This window comes from Protopterus annectens, chromosome 6.part1, assembly GCF_019279795.1.
Source record: "Protopterus annectens isolate FY-2018-M chromosome 6.part1, PAN1.0, whole genome shotgun sequence".
NCBI classification, from domain to species: domain Eukaryota; kingdom Metazoa; phylum Chordata; order Ceratodontiformes; family Protopteridae; genus Protopterus; species Protopterus annectens.
The window spans coordinates 443,433,336-443,451,469 of record NC_056738.1 but is presented as its reverse complement, the minus strand read 5'-3'; the positions used below and the strand labels follow the sequence as shown (position 1 = coordinate 443,451,469).

At 40.6% G+C, this 18,134-nt stretch overlaps 1 protein-coding gene across 1 annotated transcript in view; it reads left to right on the top strand.

Moving 5' to 3' along the window:
- LOC122805310 (rac GTPase-activating protein 1-like) overlaps positions 1-18,134 on the top strand; it is a 748,681-nt gene that overhangs the window by 217,272 nt on the left and 513,275 nt on the right. The window contains exon 4 of the mRNA XM_044075398.1: positions 6,139-6,275. Coding sequence (XP_043931333.1) covers positions 6,139-6,275 — 137 coding nt within the window. The remainder of the gene's footprint in view (positions 1-6,138; positions 6,276-18,134) is intronic.

Genomic DNA, 18,134 nt, shown 5'->3' with positions numbered 1-18,134 from the left:
ACTTGAGTAGTTCTCCCAGTTAATGTTTGGGTAATTTAAATTATCCAATATTAGGGTGTTTGGTAGGATCTTTGTTTCCCAGTGTTAAACGTGGAATGGTGGTCCTGAGACATGGTGAGTGATCTGTAACAAGCTACAGTTTGAATTGCAGTTTTGCCTATTGTTAGTTGCACGTGGATGATCTCTGAAGCATCGTGCTGTGCCACTAACCTGGAGGTGTGGGTATCCTTGATGAATATGGATACACCCCCGCCTTTTGTATTTCGGTCCGGGTTCTGGGGCCGAAATGTATGGTATGAGTTGTAGCCTGGTAGTGCTGGGGTGCTGTCTGGAGCCTTGCACCAGGTTTCTGTTACTGCACATATATCAGTTTTCTCCATACTGAGGAGTGCCTCGAGTGCGTGCATTTTGAGGTTTAGATGTCTGGTATTGAGTAGCATTACCCTCAGTTTTTTATTACTTGTGCTATTTATGGTGGTGGGTTTGTCTTTTGAGCCTTGCCTAAAATAGGCACTATGGGGGTGGCAAGAGCCTGGCCAGTATTCGAAAGCCTAAGGGTGATAGGTGCAAGCCATCTCTAGCGAAGCAGAGTGGCTTGTCGAGCATGTCATCTCAGGCGGACAGACACTGGATCCCCTCTGAATGACACCAGAAACTTAGCCAGTTGTTGAAATTGATAATTTTTTTTCTTTATACCATTGTATCATTCTTGGTGAGGGCAGGATGCTACTCAGGGTCAGGGTCATACCAGCCTGGGCTACGTGATCAGAGAGCTCTTCCATGTCTCTTTTCATGTAGTCCAGGGAGGTACGGCTCAGGTCATTCATACCAACATGGACAATGACAGAGTCATATTTGTACATGTTCTGGAGTAACCTGAGTGCTTGTGTTATGTGGTGGATCCTGGCACGCGACGGGCAGCTAACAGTAACCTTATCCTTATTCAGCCTAGTGAGTGGGACGTCAGTGTCACCTATTACTAGTATGTTGGGTATGTTATTTTGCCTTAAGGGCTGTGATTGCATGGCACGCTGGTTTTGTGAAATATGTGTTTCATGGTTTGTGTTTAGGGGTGGAGGTTGCTTGGATGTCTGCTTTGGAGGTCTCTCTTGCTTTTGCAGATTTTTATTTAGAGCCTCCGAGTATGTTTTCGTGTATTGGTGTGTTTTTTGCTGGTGCTGGTTTAATGGGTCCATGTGAGACTGGTGGTGTGATCCAAGTATTTCCCTTTTTCCCTTGACTGTCTGATCCATTCTTTGGTTGAGAGAGTTTAGCCTCCAGTTTGGCTGTATAATTGCATCTCTCGCATGTATTAGTGTTTGGTGGTAGGAGGAGAGTTGTCTGTGTACATGAGGCAGTTGTAACATTGCCTCAAAATGCCCAGATTCACCAGTTGGACTGGAGAGTACACCCAAAACTGCCCTTTGGACATGTCTGGATAGGTACAGTGAACTGTTTTACTGAATGGCTGGTAAGGTTGAATAGAGAGCCTTGTCCTTCTGTACAGTATAGGAGGGTCTAATGCTAGGGTTTATAAGTACTTGCTATGAGTTTTGAGCAAGCGCCAGGCTGAGAAATGAATGGCTTGAGTACTTAAGATGAAAGTTTGTCTAGCTCCAAGGGAAAAATTGAAGAGGAGACTTTGTGGAGCTGGGAATAGTTATACCCTAGCTAACTGGCACTTCCTGGCATGCAAAACCGGGCAAATGCGGTATTTATAGCAGGGAAATGAAAGAGATAGAAATTAGCCCAAAATGGCTAATAAACTACTAATTTCTGGGCTGAATCCACTCCTCCAGGGACAGATAGGCTGCTCAAAGCTCCCCTCTCTCACAGGTGAACAGAGAAACTTCCTTCTATCCAAGTAAGGTACGGGCAAACACAGAGATTTGTAACACAGCCCTGAATTCAGCACTAACCTGAAAACTGGACTATACTAGCTTAGAAAGGAGGGAAACAAGTATATTTTTTTTGTTCAGAAAATAAAGCAGATACAATCAAAAAATGCACAGAAAAGGATAATTATTGTTATATATCTCAGATCAGAGTTGTAGTCAATGCCCCTAGTAATAAAGTAGGAAAACACAAATACAGTAAAAGCAGATGAATAAAGTTCAAAAAAAAATTTTTTTTGTTAGTAAATTGCAAGGAGAGAGGAAGGAAGGACCTAAGTGGGTTGGCCTTCTCAAATCTTCTTTCTGTATTAAGTAGAGTGAACACGACTCAGAATATGATCTCACTGTACTCGGTTAAGTGAGCAAATGAGATGGACCCAGGAGGAGTGTTCTAATACAGACTTACAGGAGGGGCGGGCAATTCCAAAGCCACCAACACCAAGACAAGAACAGGGAGGGTGGGTGGAGAACTAACTGCAGAGAGACACACTATTCAGTGAAACGCACAACTAGGTAACAGAAAAAATGAAATACAGTACTTTTAAAACTGCAAGTTTGTACTTAACAGAAGACTAAAATACACTACTGCAAGTTTGCACTTAACTTCAGCTTCTAATGCAGGTCTCTCAGAAGATGAGCATTAGAATATTAAACTACTTTAAGTCCTGGCTACTTATATTCATAAGCTTGGAACAGCTAATCCCAGTTACTCATTTGTCATACCTGTAGGCTTACAGGCACACTCTTAAGAGGGACTTGTTTCTGACTTGGTGATAAGCATGGATTTATGTGAATTTGACTTCATTACTCCCGACTTACTACAATTCTCGCTCTCCACCTGACCGTGTTGTTCTTGGCTCTACAGCCGCATAACACTGTATACTAGATTCTTTTACTTTTGTGTGTAAAGGCTCACCATTGTAAATCCGAAGATTAGTTCATCTTGAATAATATTCTTGGAGACAAAGTCAAGTAATGGAAAGCAGGCTGTATTCACTGAACAGGATACTCGGCTTTCAGAGAATCATAAGTGTATCTAAATACGGCAAGATAATGGTTAGCTTGTGTACACATAAATTACAAGACTCCCTTAGCTTAGGTGATACCTTTGGAATATTCTGCAGTACAGTTTACACTTTTTAACTCATCATTACATCATCCAATAAGCTTCGTATTTCGTCTAAATGATAGCTACTATTCTGGAATGTTTCTATCTTTATAACAATCACTTTTTTATACTCCCATGTTTAGTGAATTTCCTTTTGGCTAGCAATACACTATTCATACAGAGCATGTCATAAAGCAAGATCATTGTATAACTGTGGTCTGTTCATCTTAACAATGTTAACTATATCGCTAGTCATGCAGTATCTGTGAATACCTTAGTTCTTATTGCAGCCTAACAAAGCACAGCTATGCTTCCTTATCTCAGCTAGATATAGTTCTAGCATGATTACTGAAATAATTTTAGAGAACACACTTGTATTTTCTATCTTAGCATGCAGAGAAGCATTGTCTGAAATAGTTCTACTTGAAGAGATCATCCTGACATGTCGGCTTAAGCATGCTATGTAATACAGTTCATGTGTATGGTAGGCTGTGGACAGGTCCCAGAATCTCTCCCTCTCCTTTCCTTATGCAGCCCCTCCCTCCAGCCAGAGATCTGTGTGTGTGTGTGTGTGTGTGTGTGTGTGTGTGTGTGTGTGTGTGTGTGTGTGTGTGTGTGTGTGTGTATATGTATATGTGTATATATATATATATATATATATATATATATATATAATTTATGTATGGGTCTACTTCTGTTCTTCGAAAACACTTTACTGAACAACTGAAAGCCAACCCCAATTCAGCGAAAGTAGATTTAGATGAAAATGCACTTTTGCAAGCAACAGTTTACCGAAGCATGGTTAGCAGTTCTGAGATCCTGTACTAGTACAGGTATGTTAATTTGTATTTGCTGTTGACCGCTTACAAGAAGGGAACCTATAATGTTGAGTGTGTTATAGCTCACCGTACAGTGGGGATAAAGAAATGTACCCTTTTTCCACTGTAGTGAGATCTCTGAGTTGGTATATATAAGTACTGGAGGGTGCAGGGGGGGTTGCCCCTGCAAAAATGTGTTTTTAGTATATTTGTTTGTTTTTGTGCTTTGGTAAATGAAAATGCACTTTCGCTAAAGTAGGTTTGGCTTTCTGTTGTTCGGTAAAGTGTATTTTCAAAGAACAGAAGTAGACCCATATATATAGTGTGTGTGTGTGTGTGTGTGTGTGTGTGTGTGTGTGTGTGTGTGTGTATGTATGAATGTGTGTGTATATATATATATATATATGTGTGTGTGTGTATATGTGTATATATATATATATATATATATATATATATATATATATATATATTTTTTTTTTTATTTATTTTATATATATATATATATAATATATATATATATTTTATATATAGGTTTATGTCAAATGATTGAGTTTATGGAAAATCAAACTTCATATGCTTGAGACTAGATGTTCGGCTTTCAGAAGTATTTGTATGGAGATTGTGGTGCAGAGGGGATCAGGGCATTTACCCTTTTCCCCACTGTTGTGCTATCTTGGAGTTGGTACATATAATTTGCAGGGGATGCTGGGGGGCTTGCCACCTGCAAAAATCTAGATTTTGGTTATTTTGTTTCATTTCAGTTTTGGAAAGTTGGACATATGAAAACTCGATCATCTGACATAAATGTGTGTGTGTGTATACACAAGTGTGAGTTTTAAATCTTTGTTTATTGTTATTTGCAGGAATGGGTTGCTCAGTGATTAGGGTAAACTGGTGAAATTAGGGGTATGATGTCAGTGTACCAGCATTGGGTAGCTATGCCCACAATCATGGGAACATAAGAAAATGCAAAACTAGAAAGGAAAGGTGTAAATCATACCATTGATTTGCAAAGCAGGGTCCCCTTTTTATTACCTGAAAAGATAAGAAAGTATCTTTTGAATTAGTACTGATATACTGATCAATACATTTATGTTTACTGTTGCATATTACAGATTACGGAGTTAAAGAAAATGTGCTAGCTGCAAGCAGACAAAACAAGCATTCAAAAGTATTATCTTTTTATTTTTCTGCAATGCCCCATTTTTAATATGTTAGCTATTAATGCTGTTGGCATAAAGCTGAAAAACATTTAGTGACAATGGCAGTATAGTGCTCACAGTGCTCCACAAAAACATATTCGTGCATTTACACTGTGCTTGACCTGTACGTGCACAGTTAGGACTAAACAATAATGGATACAAGAGGCTGACATGCAATTAAGAACATTCTAAAATTAATATGCCAAGTTATCTGTTTTGTGCACTTAAGATGGCAAATTTGGTTGTGTGCACCCTCAAAGTTAACAATTTGGTGATGTGCAACTGTCTCCATCTATAGTTTTCCATCTACAAATATAGATGTGTATGTATGTGTGTGTGTGTGTGTGTGTGTGTGTGTATATATATATATATATATATATATATATATATATATATATATATATGGGTCTACTGCTCTACATCGAAAGAACACGTCTTCAAAATAGAGCAGGAGACCCCACACTTCATGCAAAAGTTCACTTCAATGAAAGCGCACTTTTGCTGAAGTGTAGTTCCCCGGGCAACCCTAGGAAAACAAAAAAAACGCTAAAACATATTTTTGCAGGGGGGTAAACCCCCCTGCACCCCCACACCCCCCACACTTAAATATACCAACTCCAAGATCACACTACAGTGCGGAAAAGGGAATATTACCATTCCGCGCTGTAGTGTGACTGCCAAAGTCAATGGTTCAAAGTTTCACTACTTTGAACAAGTGGACTCGGTGAAGTGGGTTTGAAGAACTGAAACTCCGAACATCTGCATGGATCCCATATATATATATATATATATATATATATATATATATATATATATATATATATGTGTGTGTGTGTGTGTGTGTGTGTGTGTGCAAAAAAAATTACTGACTGTGTCATGAAAGGTTGAAAACTCAAAACAGAGAATTACAAATGGCAATGCAAAAGTATAGGGTTAGGGTTATGGCTTGGGTCAGCAATGTGAGTAAGGTGGGCAGGAGGTGAAATATGTTTTCCTTTTCAGTTCTACTGAAGTTTTGAGCCACATGGATATTTGCCCTCTGTATGAGTTTATATTATGGCATGAATATTCAACTAGTCTCACTGTCTGACTGCTACTTATTTATATTATTTCAGACCCGCCAGCTGCTGCTGATCCATGACTTGATCATGCATGATGAGATGACAGCTGTACATTTAAATAGTGAACAGAGACTGGCTCTGGCTAACCTGAGCACCCAAGGAGGCGTCTTAGCAGGGCAAAAAGATTCCAGGTGAAATTCATGCTGTCTTTCTTGAATTTTACTTTGCTGTATTTTAGTAATATTGTTAATCTCACTGAATGGTCTGAAACAAAAGGTTTTTATTCCTCTACCTGGAAATTATAAAAATGGTTGGTTAGTGCAGAATTATGTGGTGGTTTTATTCAGTATATGCATATCCATGACATGTATGTGTATATTGAATATTTTTATGAATCAGTGCAGCTGCAAAATATGTACACATAAGCATATGAGTGCTTTATGCATTCATTGTACAGTACTCTGATACCTGATTTACTTATTTCAGGTTTGCAGGGGAGTTGGACCCTATGCATGGCAGTGAGCAGGTATGAACCTTATCCCAGCAATCAAACGGTACAAAGCAAAGAAAGTGGGTCAGAGTGTCAGTCTGTTATAGCACACACATATACACATACGATCTGCACATCTGTAAATAATATGAGGATCCCCAGTGCTTTACCTACAGCTCATAAACAAGAGCACTTGCATAGACACAGGGCATACATGTAGACTCTGTGAAAAGGCAAACCAGCTGTAAATGAGGTGAACCAAGCAATATGAAATAGCAATCGTAGCTTCTTTACCATAAGCCCTCCCATAACTGTGTTTGGTATACAAAATGTATCATTCACAGGTTGCATTCTCAATGCACACTTTTCAGTTGTTACTGACCTCCAGCTAGACCTTTGGCATAACCTCAGCAGGTGTATGAGCTTCTTAATAATATCAGTGATGTCCACCCTGCTGCAAAAAATAAATTATTCATGTATAAGAAGTATCTGAAATAGACTTTGCCAGCTAAAGAATATCTGGGCCATATAGTCTGTCATCTGGAGAAACCATGGGTCTTCTTTACAAACATTTTGATTTATTCAGTACTGCATATAAGCTACTACATACATTCTTGAACTTCGCTAAAGTTTGACCCTTCACCCTCCTCATGAAAACTGTCCAGTGCTCAGCCATTTGTTTTGTGAAATACTTTGACACATCTCGCCTGAACTCTCAGTCTTGTAGCTTCATATGTTGTTTTGTTCACATATTTTAAGACAGCACCCTTTAGATCACTTATTCACTTCAGAAAGTTAAATGTGTCCATATTAATGTTCCTTCTGGCCCGTATTTCCCCAAAAATTCTATATGTATATTGTGTGTGTGTGTGTGTGTGTGTGTGTGTTTGTTATTTATATATATATATATATATATATATATATATATATATATATATATATATAAATATATATAAATATTGTTAATCCATTTAGTTGCTTCAGATTTTTTGGCTGACTTCTTGACATATCCTTTCTTTAGTTTTGAAGACCGGAGCACTTGAAATCTGTTTAAAGTGCTGCATCCAGCTATCTGTAGAGATGCACTCTTAACTTATGCCAGTAATTCCTGTTTCTGTACATGTGAGCACCTCTGCTGCTTTTCCATACTGCTTGTGTAGCTTTGTCATTTGATAAGACTAATCCAGAGCTCTTTCTAGCTTTGCTCTTATTAGTTCTCTTATTAGGCATTCTTAGTTTTCTGATTTTTCTCCCCAGATAACTCCTCTTCATCCTGGATTTAATTTAGGCTTCCAATTTTCAGATAAGCCAACCTGTCTTGAAGGCTGTCATTCCTTGAATGCACAGATTCTTTGTCTATGATCTTTAATGCTATAGTATAATTCCTTTTAACCCATGGGGAGGTGCCCAGTTTTATTTGTCTGTCCCGCATTCCTGATTCTTCCACTTGTCACAGATTTTCCAAGTCCCCCAGCACTTCTAAAATATTGCACACCTGCCTTGCTTAACTAGTAGTTAACAAGTAGTTGTTTTTACTGCACAATTTTTCACTCCCTTCAAATGATACTCACCATATCCCTGTTTCTTTCTCAACTGCATTTGTTTCTTCTTCATACAAGTCTATTTCTGTTTGTCTGTGGTTTCATTGTAAGTTTCATATTGCTCTTCTTCAATGCATGCGTAGTCTCCCAAGTGAGTGGTTCACCACTTGTGCCATAGAACTGGCCAGGCTCATATGCTGCATATTCCCATGAGCCTAGGCTGACTCCCTCCCCATCAGCATGGGAGAACTAACATTGGCCACTCATTCCCATCCTTCCCCCCTTGTCCTGTCCCTTTAGTGCCTGTGCCATTAATCAAGCATGGCTCATCTGTGGTACAGTAAGGGCTTTATTTCTCTGAGCTGGAAGGACCACTTGAAAACTAAGTTTTACCTGAAGAAGGGGTGGGCTGTATGAATACTGGAACATGGAAGTGTTTATTTTACTCCTTGTACATATAAGCAGGATATGACTAGGTAAACCTCAGATGAATGGACTGCTGAACTGCATCCTCTGCTGTCTTAGTGCATCTGAATGCACCTTAGCCAGTGTATCAAAGGCCACTGCGGGAACATGGAGTTCTTCCAGTTCTGATTTCACAAATGTGTGTACTGTAAATATTTTTGCAGCAGCCACTTGGTCATCACACCATACATTTACTTAGCACTGTATCTAGGTCCATGGTTCTAGGAGCTATGTCCCCTTGCTGCCCTTGTTTTTCAGAATTCTGCTTTCTGAGCCCTGACTTTTCAGACCTGTCTATCTTTTTGAGTTATTTTGGTATTGCTGCTTATATACACTTTTTTGCCACAGCAGACCATTTATTAATGTAAGGTAGAACATATCTGATTACCAGGAGCCCTCTGTGGTGGTTTAACTGTTGAGATTCCCTCTTCCGCAGTCAGTAGCTCAGTTATGTGTTTCTTCCGTCTGCATGCTTGGGGTGCACATGGCTTATTCCATTAATTCTTGGTGTGGAGCTTCTGAGTGTGCACGTCTTTGCCTTCATGATCAAACCACTCCAACCATGGGTAAATTCTAATATACCCACTCACAGTCGTGAATTATTACTTGATTACAATTGCAAAATAAAGTTGATAACTGCAAAAAATTCCCTATAAACCATTGAGTTCATTCTGTCGAATAACAAACTCGGACACTGGACATGGTGACTTCATGCCAACATTTCACAAGGGCCACACATCACTGTGGATGCTCAAGCAATTCTTTCTTTGTAACATCACTTCATAAAACTGGCAGACTATTGTCATTCCTCCTTTTCCAAAGATCCTGCAAAGCATTATGTCTTCATTTGGAAGAACATGCACATATATTTTATCCATCAGCAGCTCTGCATCTAACTTTAGCAGTGTAGGATATATTCCTTTAAACGTTGGTTTCTTCCATGTACAAAAATGCATGGTTTAAACACATTTTGAACATTTTTAAGTTGTTACTTATAACTTATTTGAGGGGAAAACAAACCAATATGGACAGGTTCGAGAAGATCTTTCTTCCTCAAAAAGCACTATAAAATGTCACATCAGCTCACCTTTTTATGATGTTAAACAAAATAACTGGAAAAGATAAAGGAATGTTTGTTTATATTTTACTGCCTTACTGTTTGCATTGTTGTTGTTATTGTAATGGAATTTTGGAATTTTTTCTCTCCAATCCTTCACTAAACATACTTTGACTAAGTTCGACAATTTGATTGCTAAAAGATAAATTAAAATAATTATGATCATCGGAAAATGTAGAAGAGAAAATCTGCAGCCTGTGTAATGTCTTGCAAGCTGGTGTAATGTCTTGCAAGCTGGTGTCACTTGAGAGTGTCTGAAAGAAGAATCAGGAGATGAGAATACCACTTGATCCCAAATTGGTGCAACTGTGCAAAGAGGAGGGAAAATGGTGCAGAGAACAGGCAGGTGGCAAGTCACTTATCAAGATAGACTTTCAGCTCACATGTACCGTTTTGGTGCATGATGTGAGACCCATGTGATTTGCACCCCAACAGCCACATTATAGGGATGAAGCCCCAGATATCCCACTACCTATTTCATCAAGGGGCTAGAGCTGCCCCATAACCATCCTGCACCACTCTTGTGTGCTTATTCACCTCACTGCGGACTGCTGTTCTCCCTAGGCCTCTCTCCAAGTCAAACAATGCTTGATATCCCACATTTAGGAGGTTCATAGGTTCTTAGGTAGGTACTAGGCTATCGGCCCTGGGGCCTATACAAGCCCAGCCAAAAAGGTAACCTGGCTTTGCCACCCAAGAAAACTATTTTCCTGTGCCACTGTCGAGCAGAGCCACAGAGATGATCCCTGGGGTGAATTTCCTATTTCCCATCCAATCATCAAGATTTTTCTTGAAGAGTGCTAATGAGGAGCTTTGATATAGATAGGTAGTTTATTCAAGAGTATGGGAAGTCTCTGGGACAGGAATCTATCCCTCCGATATGTTCTGTTTATTGTGGTGACAAGGTTTAGGTCCCTAGAGCATGTAGCTCAGAGGGATTGGGATTTATTTAAGTGGAGCATGTCCAACAGCTCTGGGTTTGACATAGCTTTGTATGTTAGGCAGAGATCACCTCTGAGTAGGCGATATGCGATGGAGTAAAGCTGGAGTTTTTTGAGATGGTCTGCGTAAGGCATCTGTTTAAGGCTGCTAATCCTCTTTGTGAGGTATTTCTGCGGCCTTTCCAGTTGTAGATGTCTTGTGAGGTACATACCAAAAGGGGCGTTGTACTCTATAATGGGTCTAATAAGTGTTGAGTAGAGGGGACAATGACCTCTTTTTTTTTTTTCTGGATGACAAACCTTTTGTGATGAGGTGTGCCACGTAGAAGGATTTCCTGACTACTGTGACAATGTGATTATCAAAAGAGAGACTACTGTCCACCTGTGTCCCAAGGTCTCTTATCACACTTTCAGTGTTAAGTATACTACCGCCTATGTTGTAGTTCATGGGTACAGAGTTTTTACCAAAGGGGATGACAATGCACTTTTTGGCATTGAGCTTGAGGCCATGGCTCTGACACCAGGCATCTGTCTCAGTGAGGCCCTTCTGTAGGATGTCCACATCATTAGGAGTTTCAATTATGGCTCCTAGTTTGCAGTCATCTGCAAACTTCATAAGCCAAAGACCTTCTGTGTTAGCCTGTACTTCAGAGAAGTAGATACCAAACAGGAGAGGACCCAGGACTGAACCCTGTGGTACTCCACTTGGCACTGGTCTGAAGTTGGATTTGAAGTCTGCTACTTTCACAGTGTGGGTTCTGTCAGTGAGCCAGTTGGCAACCCATCTTGTGACATAGGGATTTATACCTAGTTTAGTGAGATTATCTATAATTCCAGAGTGGTGGATGATGTCAAAAGCCTAGACAAGATCTAGATAGACTGTGTGAACCACCTTACCCTTGTCTATGGCTTTGGTGACTGCTTCAAAGACGTCTATCAGGTTTAGGAGACATGATCTGCCTTTTACAAACCCGAACTGGGTGGGGTCCAGAGTTTGGAGATTACCAATGTCTTTGTTTATAAGTTCCATGATGATGCATTCCATGGCCTTGCAAACCAGGATAATGGGGCGGTAGTTCCGGGGGTCCGTGGTGGCTCCCCCCTTGTGGAGTTGGATAACAGTCACTGTGCGCCATTCAGCAGGCACAAAGCCTGAGGTGAGGCTATGATTGAACATGGTACTTGGGTGGGGTGCCAGTTCATTCTGTAGTCCATGTAGAATGCAGCCTGGGATGTTGTCTGGTCCCATGGATGCTGTGTTCTTGGCTTTGGAGAGTGTGGTTTTTACCTGTGCAGCTGTGATTACAGGAACTTTGCATTCTTCCGGTATAGAAATGGGCTATTTAGGGGGTGAGAGGGGGGTGAAGTTAGCACTGAACCTATCTGCCAGGATGTTGGCAATATCAGTTGGGTCTGTATATTTAGTGCCATTGTGCTGTAAGTCAGAGCAGAATTGAGTGTTGCCACTGAGATTCTTAACATAGCTATAGAATGTTTTGTGGTTGTCTTTAGAACCAGTGGCGATTTTGTTTTCAGAACTAGCTTTAGAGGATTTTGTCAGGGATCGCAGCTTCTTACTGAGGCTGACCAGGGAGCTCCTCTACTCGTGGGATTTTGCTCTCTTTTGCAACAGTTTCTTCCTTCTGTTGTACAATTTGTTTATGGCAGGGGACCACCAGATTGGCTTCCTTTTTTTAGAGGATAGCGTCTTGGTTCTGTTTCGGATAGCACAATCCATGCACTCATGTAAGTGCTTATAAAGTGCAATTGTGTAGGATTTAGTAGTCGTAACTGTATTGTCCTTCTGCATGGGTGTCATGAAGTTCACCACTTCTGTCTTAAGAAGCATGAAGTTGGCTTTGGAGAAATTTTTTACCATGGTTTCCTTAATGGTGGGTGGGGGCAGGATGTGGATATCTAGGGTAATTAGCTTATGGTCAGATCGGACCAATGAGGTGTTGACTTCAGGTGTGGAACACCGGTCACTCATGTTGGTAATGACCAGATCTAGGATATTGTTGCCCTTGGTGGGGGTGTGGATAAGTTGATCTAGGGCATTGGAGTTCATGAATTCCAGAAAACGTTGAGCGAAGGAGTTGGTACATGAGCAGTTTTCCCATTTAATGGTGGGGTAGTTGAAATTGCCCATTATTAGGGTGTTTGGTTGAACCCTAATATTTTCCAGTACATCAAGAAAAGAGGAGTGGGAATCCTGGGGCATGGTGGGTGATTTGTAGCAAGCTACAATTTGGATTGCAGTTTTGCCCAGAGTTAGTTGCACTTGGATAACCTTGGCTGCATTATGCTGAGCAACTAGCCTGGCGGTGTGGATATCCTTAATGAATATGGACACACCTCCACCTTTGGTGTTCCGGTCCAGGTTACATGGCCGAAAAGTGTGGTATGAGTTATAGCCTGATAGTGTAGGGGTGCTCTCTGGAGCCTTGAACCAGGTCTCAGTCGCTGCACAGATATCGATGTTCTCCATTTTAAGGAGTGCCTCGAGTAAGTGCATTTTGAGATTTAGACTTCTAGCATTGAGTAGCATCACCCTCAGTTTTTGCTTGCTTGATCCTGTTACGGTGGTGAATTTGTCATTTGAACCTTGCCTAAAAAAGCATTAACAGGAGGGTTTGTTAGGTCTAAGGATAGGCCCAGGCATATATCAGACAGCTGATCAGTGTACAGTAAGATCTGTCCCTGAGTGTGGAGGCACACCTTGGAGGAATATGGGTTAAATACCAGTGACAGCTGCTGTACATCTCTTGTCCCCAATCCACCTTTAATAGGTGTATCCCTAAGCACCAGTGCCCCATCTGCCCTGCAGCATTCAATCTTCCATTGGGTGAGTTTATTTCTGGCCAGGGAGTATGAGACCGCACACGATGAAGGCTTGAATAAGGGAGAGTGGTCGTTTTCCTCTTTTGCAATGGAAGAGGACTTGGAGAAGCAATACGTTTTTAGCTTTGAATGTGATAAAGGCAGTGAGTCCTTGCCTTACTGTAACTCCCCCTGCCCAGATGATCTATCATCCAGGGAAGACATCAGACTAAAGAATCCCACCATGTATAGACCTGTAGCCTTCATACTGTCTCCTCAAAGTCTCATTAAATATTTGGGAAATAAGAGGAGTCTTGGTGTATTACATCCATGGAGTTCTTGCTCCAACAAGCCATCTTTGCAGCCTGAAAGCATGTATATACCACTCTCTCTAATTCCTAAGAAGGTGGATGCCCTCTATGAGCTCATTGTTCAGTGAAATGAGATTCTCTAAAAATTCTGGCTTTTTTATGACATTTGCATTGCAGCAGAGTTCTCCTGAGACATAACACCTTTCATACTTAACATCTGAAATGAAGTTTAAGGTGTTGGAGAGGATTGGCAAGAAGGTATTTTTCACTGCCACACTGGGGCTCCATTCTCTTAACTGTCTGTGTCAGGCAAGGTATATCTAATCACAGTATACTTCTAGGTCTCTTCAGGAAAGAACAGCAGCAGACCAAGCCAGCAAACCATGAAATATTTTCTGCATGTATCCATAGCCTCCTTCTTATACCCTGATGCACAGGGCTTTGATTATTGTACTCTCTTTTGTTATGGGTCATAGTTGTATAACAAACTGCAAGTCAAAATCTTGGGGTAAATTTAATACTTTTGGAAAATGTTCTTTTGGCCTTCTGGGCTAACCAACCAAGCTTCCCAGAAAAGCTTATTTACAGAAAAGATGAATGCCATCTGTCTCTCCTCAACAGGATCTAGTCCTGCATAGTGGATCGGGTACTTGAAACGCTGTCAGACCTTCATGTTCAGTGATTGAAGAAGATAGATTAGGATCGTTACCATGACGTCTGTATTAGGCTTCCTTCTGGACCAGTTTAAGTTTGTGGTGATATTGATGCATACTGCAGCAGACTTGGTTATGTGCCGAGAATGGATGATGGGGATGAGACTGTTCTCTATGTATGAGTTCTTTTATTAGGTTCCTTCTCCCTGCCAGGGTTAGGTGGAAGATCTATAGAAAGAAATAGGCTTTTACCATTTTGTATGTTTTTTGTGTTCCCATTCTTTGCCATTGCGCATCTTGCAGCCTAGCCCAGTTTCCCATAAAGAAGCCCCATTGTAGAATGTGATGGACATCAATGTGCCAGGTAGTCTGCATTTTCTGTTTTGTTATTTGTCCAAGTCTACTAGAAAGACTGTGCTATTTTCACAGAAGTGCCATTCCAGATTACTATCCAGGACTCTCTGCATTTGAGTATGCATAAGGAACATTTTTCGTAGTTCACAGTGGCTTGGAGAGTTGCTGAAATGACTCTGAATTCTCATTGTGAACACTGATGGGCATGTTTCATCTCTTAGATCCTGCCCCAAAAAGGATTCTACTCAAGGACCAAGACATTTCTTTGAGGGAGTTGGACCAACAGTGGACTTCAGTTAACAGACGGTGGGGACTGCTCTCCGTTTGGAGTAATGCCAAAAATTGTTCTGCTTTACGGTTCTTTATCATCCTGGATCTCATCAACTTCAGACGTTATATCTGATATGTAGTACAAGATGTTGACTCTGCAGTTGTTGAAGGTCACTTTAATGATATCAATAGAAATCTTCTTGGCCATCGCTGTCAAAGCCCTAGCCAGGAGATTATTTTGCTTCAGAATTTCAGTGCAAAGTGTTGCAATTTTCACTTTTCTGTATGCCAAGAGTATTAACTAAGATTGTAAATTGTTTATGGTGATGGGATCCATGCAGGAGCTTGACTCACTCTTAGTGGATTAGATGAGGGACACCATGGTAGCCTATTGACATCCTTGGCTGTTGACACTTCATCGTTGCAGGGCTGGGGGGAGTCTCCCAGTGGCAGAGTGTAATAGGGCTGAAATGAGTAGCTGTCCAGGGCCCAGCTTCAAAGGTGCTCATGGCCACCCAGCAAAACAATTTGAATTGCACAACAAAAAAGGTTGGTCTCTTCCAAGGAACAGCCAGACACTACAGTGACAAAATAACAGGTTCCACTCCTACCCCCTGCAGAGTACAGCCAGTAGAAGAAGACACCCAGAGGAAGCTCCAGTATCATACCTCTTAGAGCAAGAAATCTGGGCAAAGCCATAAATAATGGGGTGACAAAGGCCCACAAATAGGGACAATGTTTAAATATTGCTCTTACAAACGTAAAGTAGATAGAATAACAGGTTTTGCAAATTAGTATGAATTTTCTGAAGATTATGTAGTCAAACTCAAATGTCTGTCATTATTTTCTGACTTAAGACTTCACTGATTTGCTAGAAACCACAATTTTATGAAAAATCGACCAAAAATATGAATAAACAATCTGGACATTCTGTGAAAATCTGTACAGTTGAGAGGTATGTATGGGGAAAGACTGATTTGATTTGAACTATGTGAATCTGACAGACTTTTCAAGCTTATGTGAATGTAGGATTTACTACTACTGACGAAGAATGAGAACAGTAGGAATTAACAGCTTTGTTTCCCAGGAATCTGTGATCGAGCACACTGTTTGTCATAAGCTGCTGCTATTACTATTCACTTGATTTTGGAGGATAGTGTGTTTACATACTATTTGATCAAGCTACTATTATCTTTTCTCTTGACTGTGTACACGCTTGGTTATTGAAATATTATTTTGTGTGCATGAGCATAATGCCCCAATTCAAGGGCACTAACTGGTTAGGTAACTTGCTCAGAATGGAGTTGTAGGTTGACAGAATCAAATGCTGTACCTAACTACAGGAGCTGGAAGTCAGAATTCTCTGTCAGACTACCATTAACTTTTGTTTTTTGTTTTCTTTGATAAATCACTGAGAATCATAATCAGACGATGTTGGTCTTTAGAGTTTCATAGTTTTTTTTTTTTTTTTTGTAGTTCACAGCCGTGGTGGTGCAGCGGTAGCATTGTCGCCTCACAGTAAGAGGTTCTCCCATCCCATTCTGTGTGGAGTCTGCATGTCCTCCCTGCGGTCGAGTGGCATTTGAAAGACATGCGTGAATGGGTGTGCCTTCGTTGAAGGTTGGGCGTCAAGCTGGCACCTCGGCACTGTGAAAATCTACTGCCAATCATTAGCGGACTGAAGTTCTGCTGTGGCAACCCCTAACTGGGAAAAAGCCGAAAGAAAAATAACAACAACAAACAATATGCCTGATGTAAAATCTGTAGTCCTGTTAACTTTTTTGTGACTTGTAGTCTGCTCTCATCTTCATTCAGTTTTGCAGAACATCTCCAATTTTACCTCCTATTTATGCCCTGTCATTGATCAAGTCACTTAACCAAAAAATACTTTGAGGCAACTAGAAAGTTGGGCTCAGCTCCTCCAAGGTCTTCTGGACTGCAAGCCTAGTAAGTCGCTGTTAACCAGAGTCGTCATGATTCAGCAGTGGATGCATTTTTCTTTTCCTTGGCAGGAAAGACCTTAATGTGTTTTCTCTGATTTCTTACCTTTTCACAATCTGTAGGGAAGGCCAATCCTTTTCCTCATTATCCCATATAAGATAAGAATGGTACAGCTGGTTTCTTAAGTTGTGGGTAGTGCAGGAAATATTCCCCGTCTAAACCAGGGAAGTCTACCTGGTAGGAATTTTAAGAAAAAAGAAAAGCTCCACTTCAAGATGTCTCCTCATGTAGCTTTCCTGATCTTGGTTGATGTGGCAGGAGTCTTGAACTTGAATGAAGCCACGAGGAAGCCTTTTACACGCTGAACACTAAGTCAAAGAGGTCATCAACTTTGTAGGAGAGGTAGCACATGTTGCCACATGGTGGATTTGATGGCTTTCTAAATGTAACAACTCGAACACTTGTATGACTTGTGTCTGTCATTCCGTGGTCAGTGTACATGTTTGGCATTTCCACCCTTGAAGATCTTTGGGAGAGTAGGATTACAGTCCATTACTTGGGATGGTCAAGTAGTATTTAAAAGGGGTTTGCATCTTTATCCACCTTTGAAGTACTTCTCTTCTTCATGGTGTCTGAATTTTATGATTATATGCTTGCCTGCCCTCTTTTGAGTCTACCATTCTTTTTTTATTTTACTCTGAAGATCGTATCTTGGTGATGCTTTGTTGTTGGCCATAATTTCTTCTTGCAAGGTCTCAGACTTTCACTTTCTTTGAAGTTCATCTTATCTGGTCTTTCAGAAGGATCAAGTGTCCCCATAGGACTAGCCTTTCCATTCTCCAGAAAAGGAAACAGAATTTTTTAAAAATCAGTTCTTTTATCTCTCAATTTTCTTTCTATGAGCAGAAAGCATGAGAAAGGATACTTTACACCCTGGTTGTGCAGTGCCACCATCTCAGGTTTTACTTTGAGTGCATGAGATCAGGAAGATGGAATATTTACATATCTTTTACTCATGGGAGGTGGAGAGGTTTGCATGGACGAGCAAATCTTTTCTAGGTGCATTACTAACTGCATTGTATTTTGCCATCCAACAACAAACCAGCCGTTAAAACAATGCTATTAATGGCCATCCCATTCCATGGGG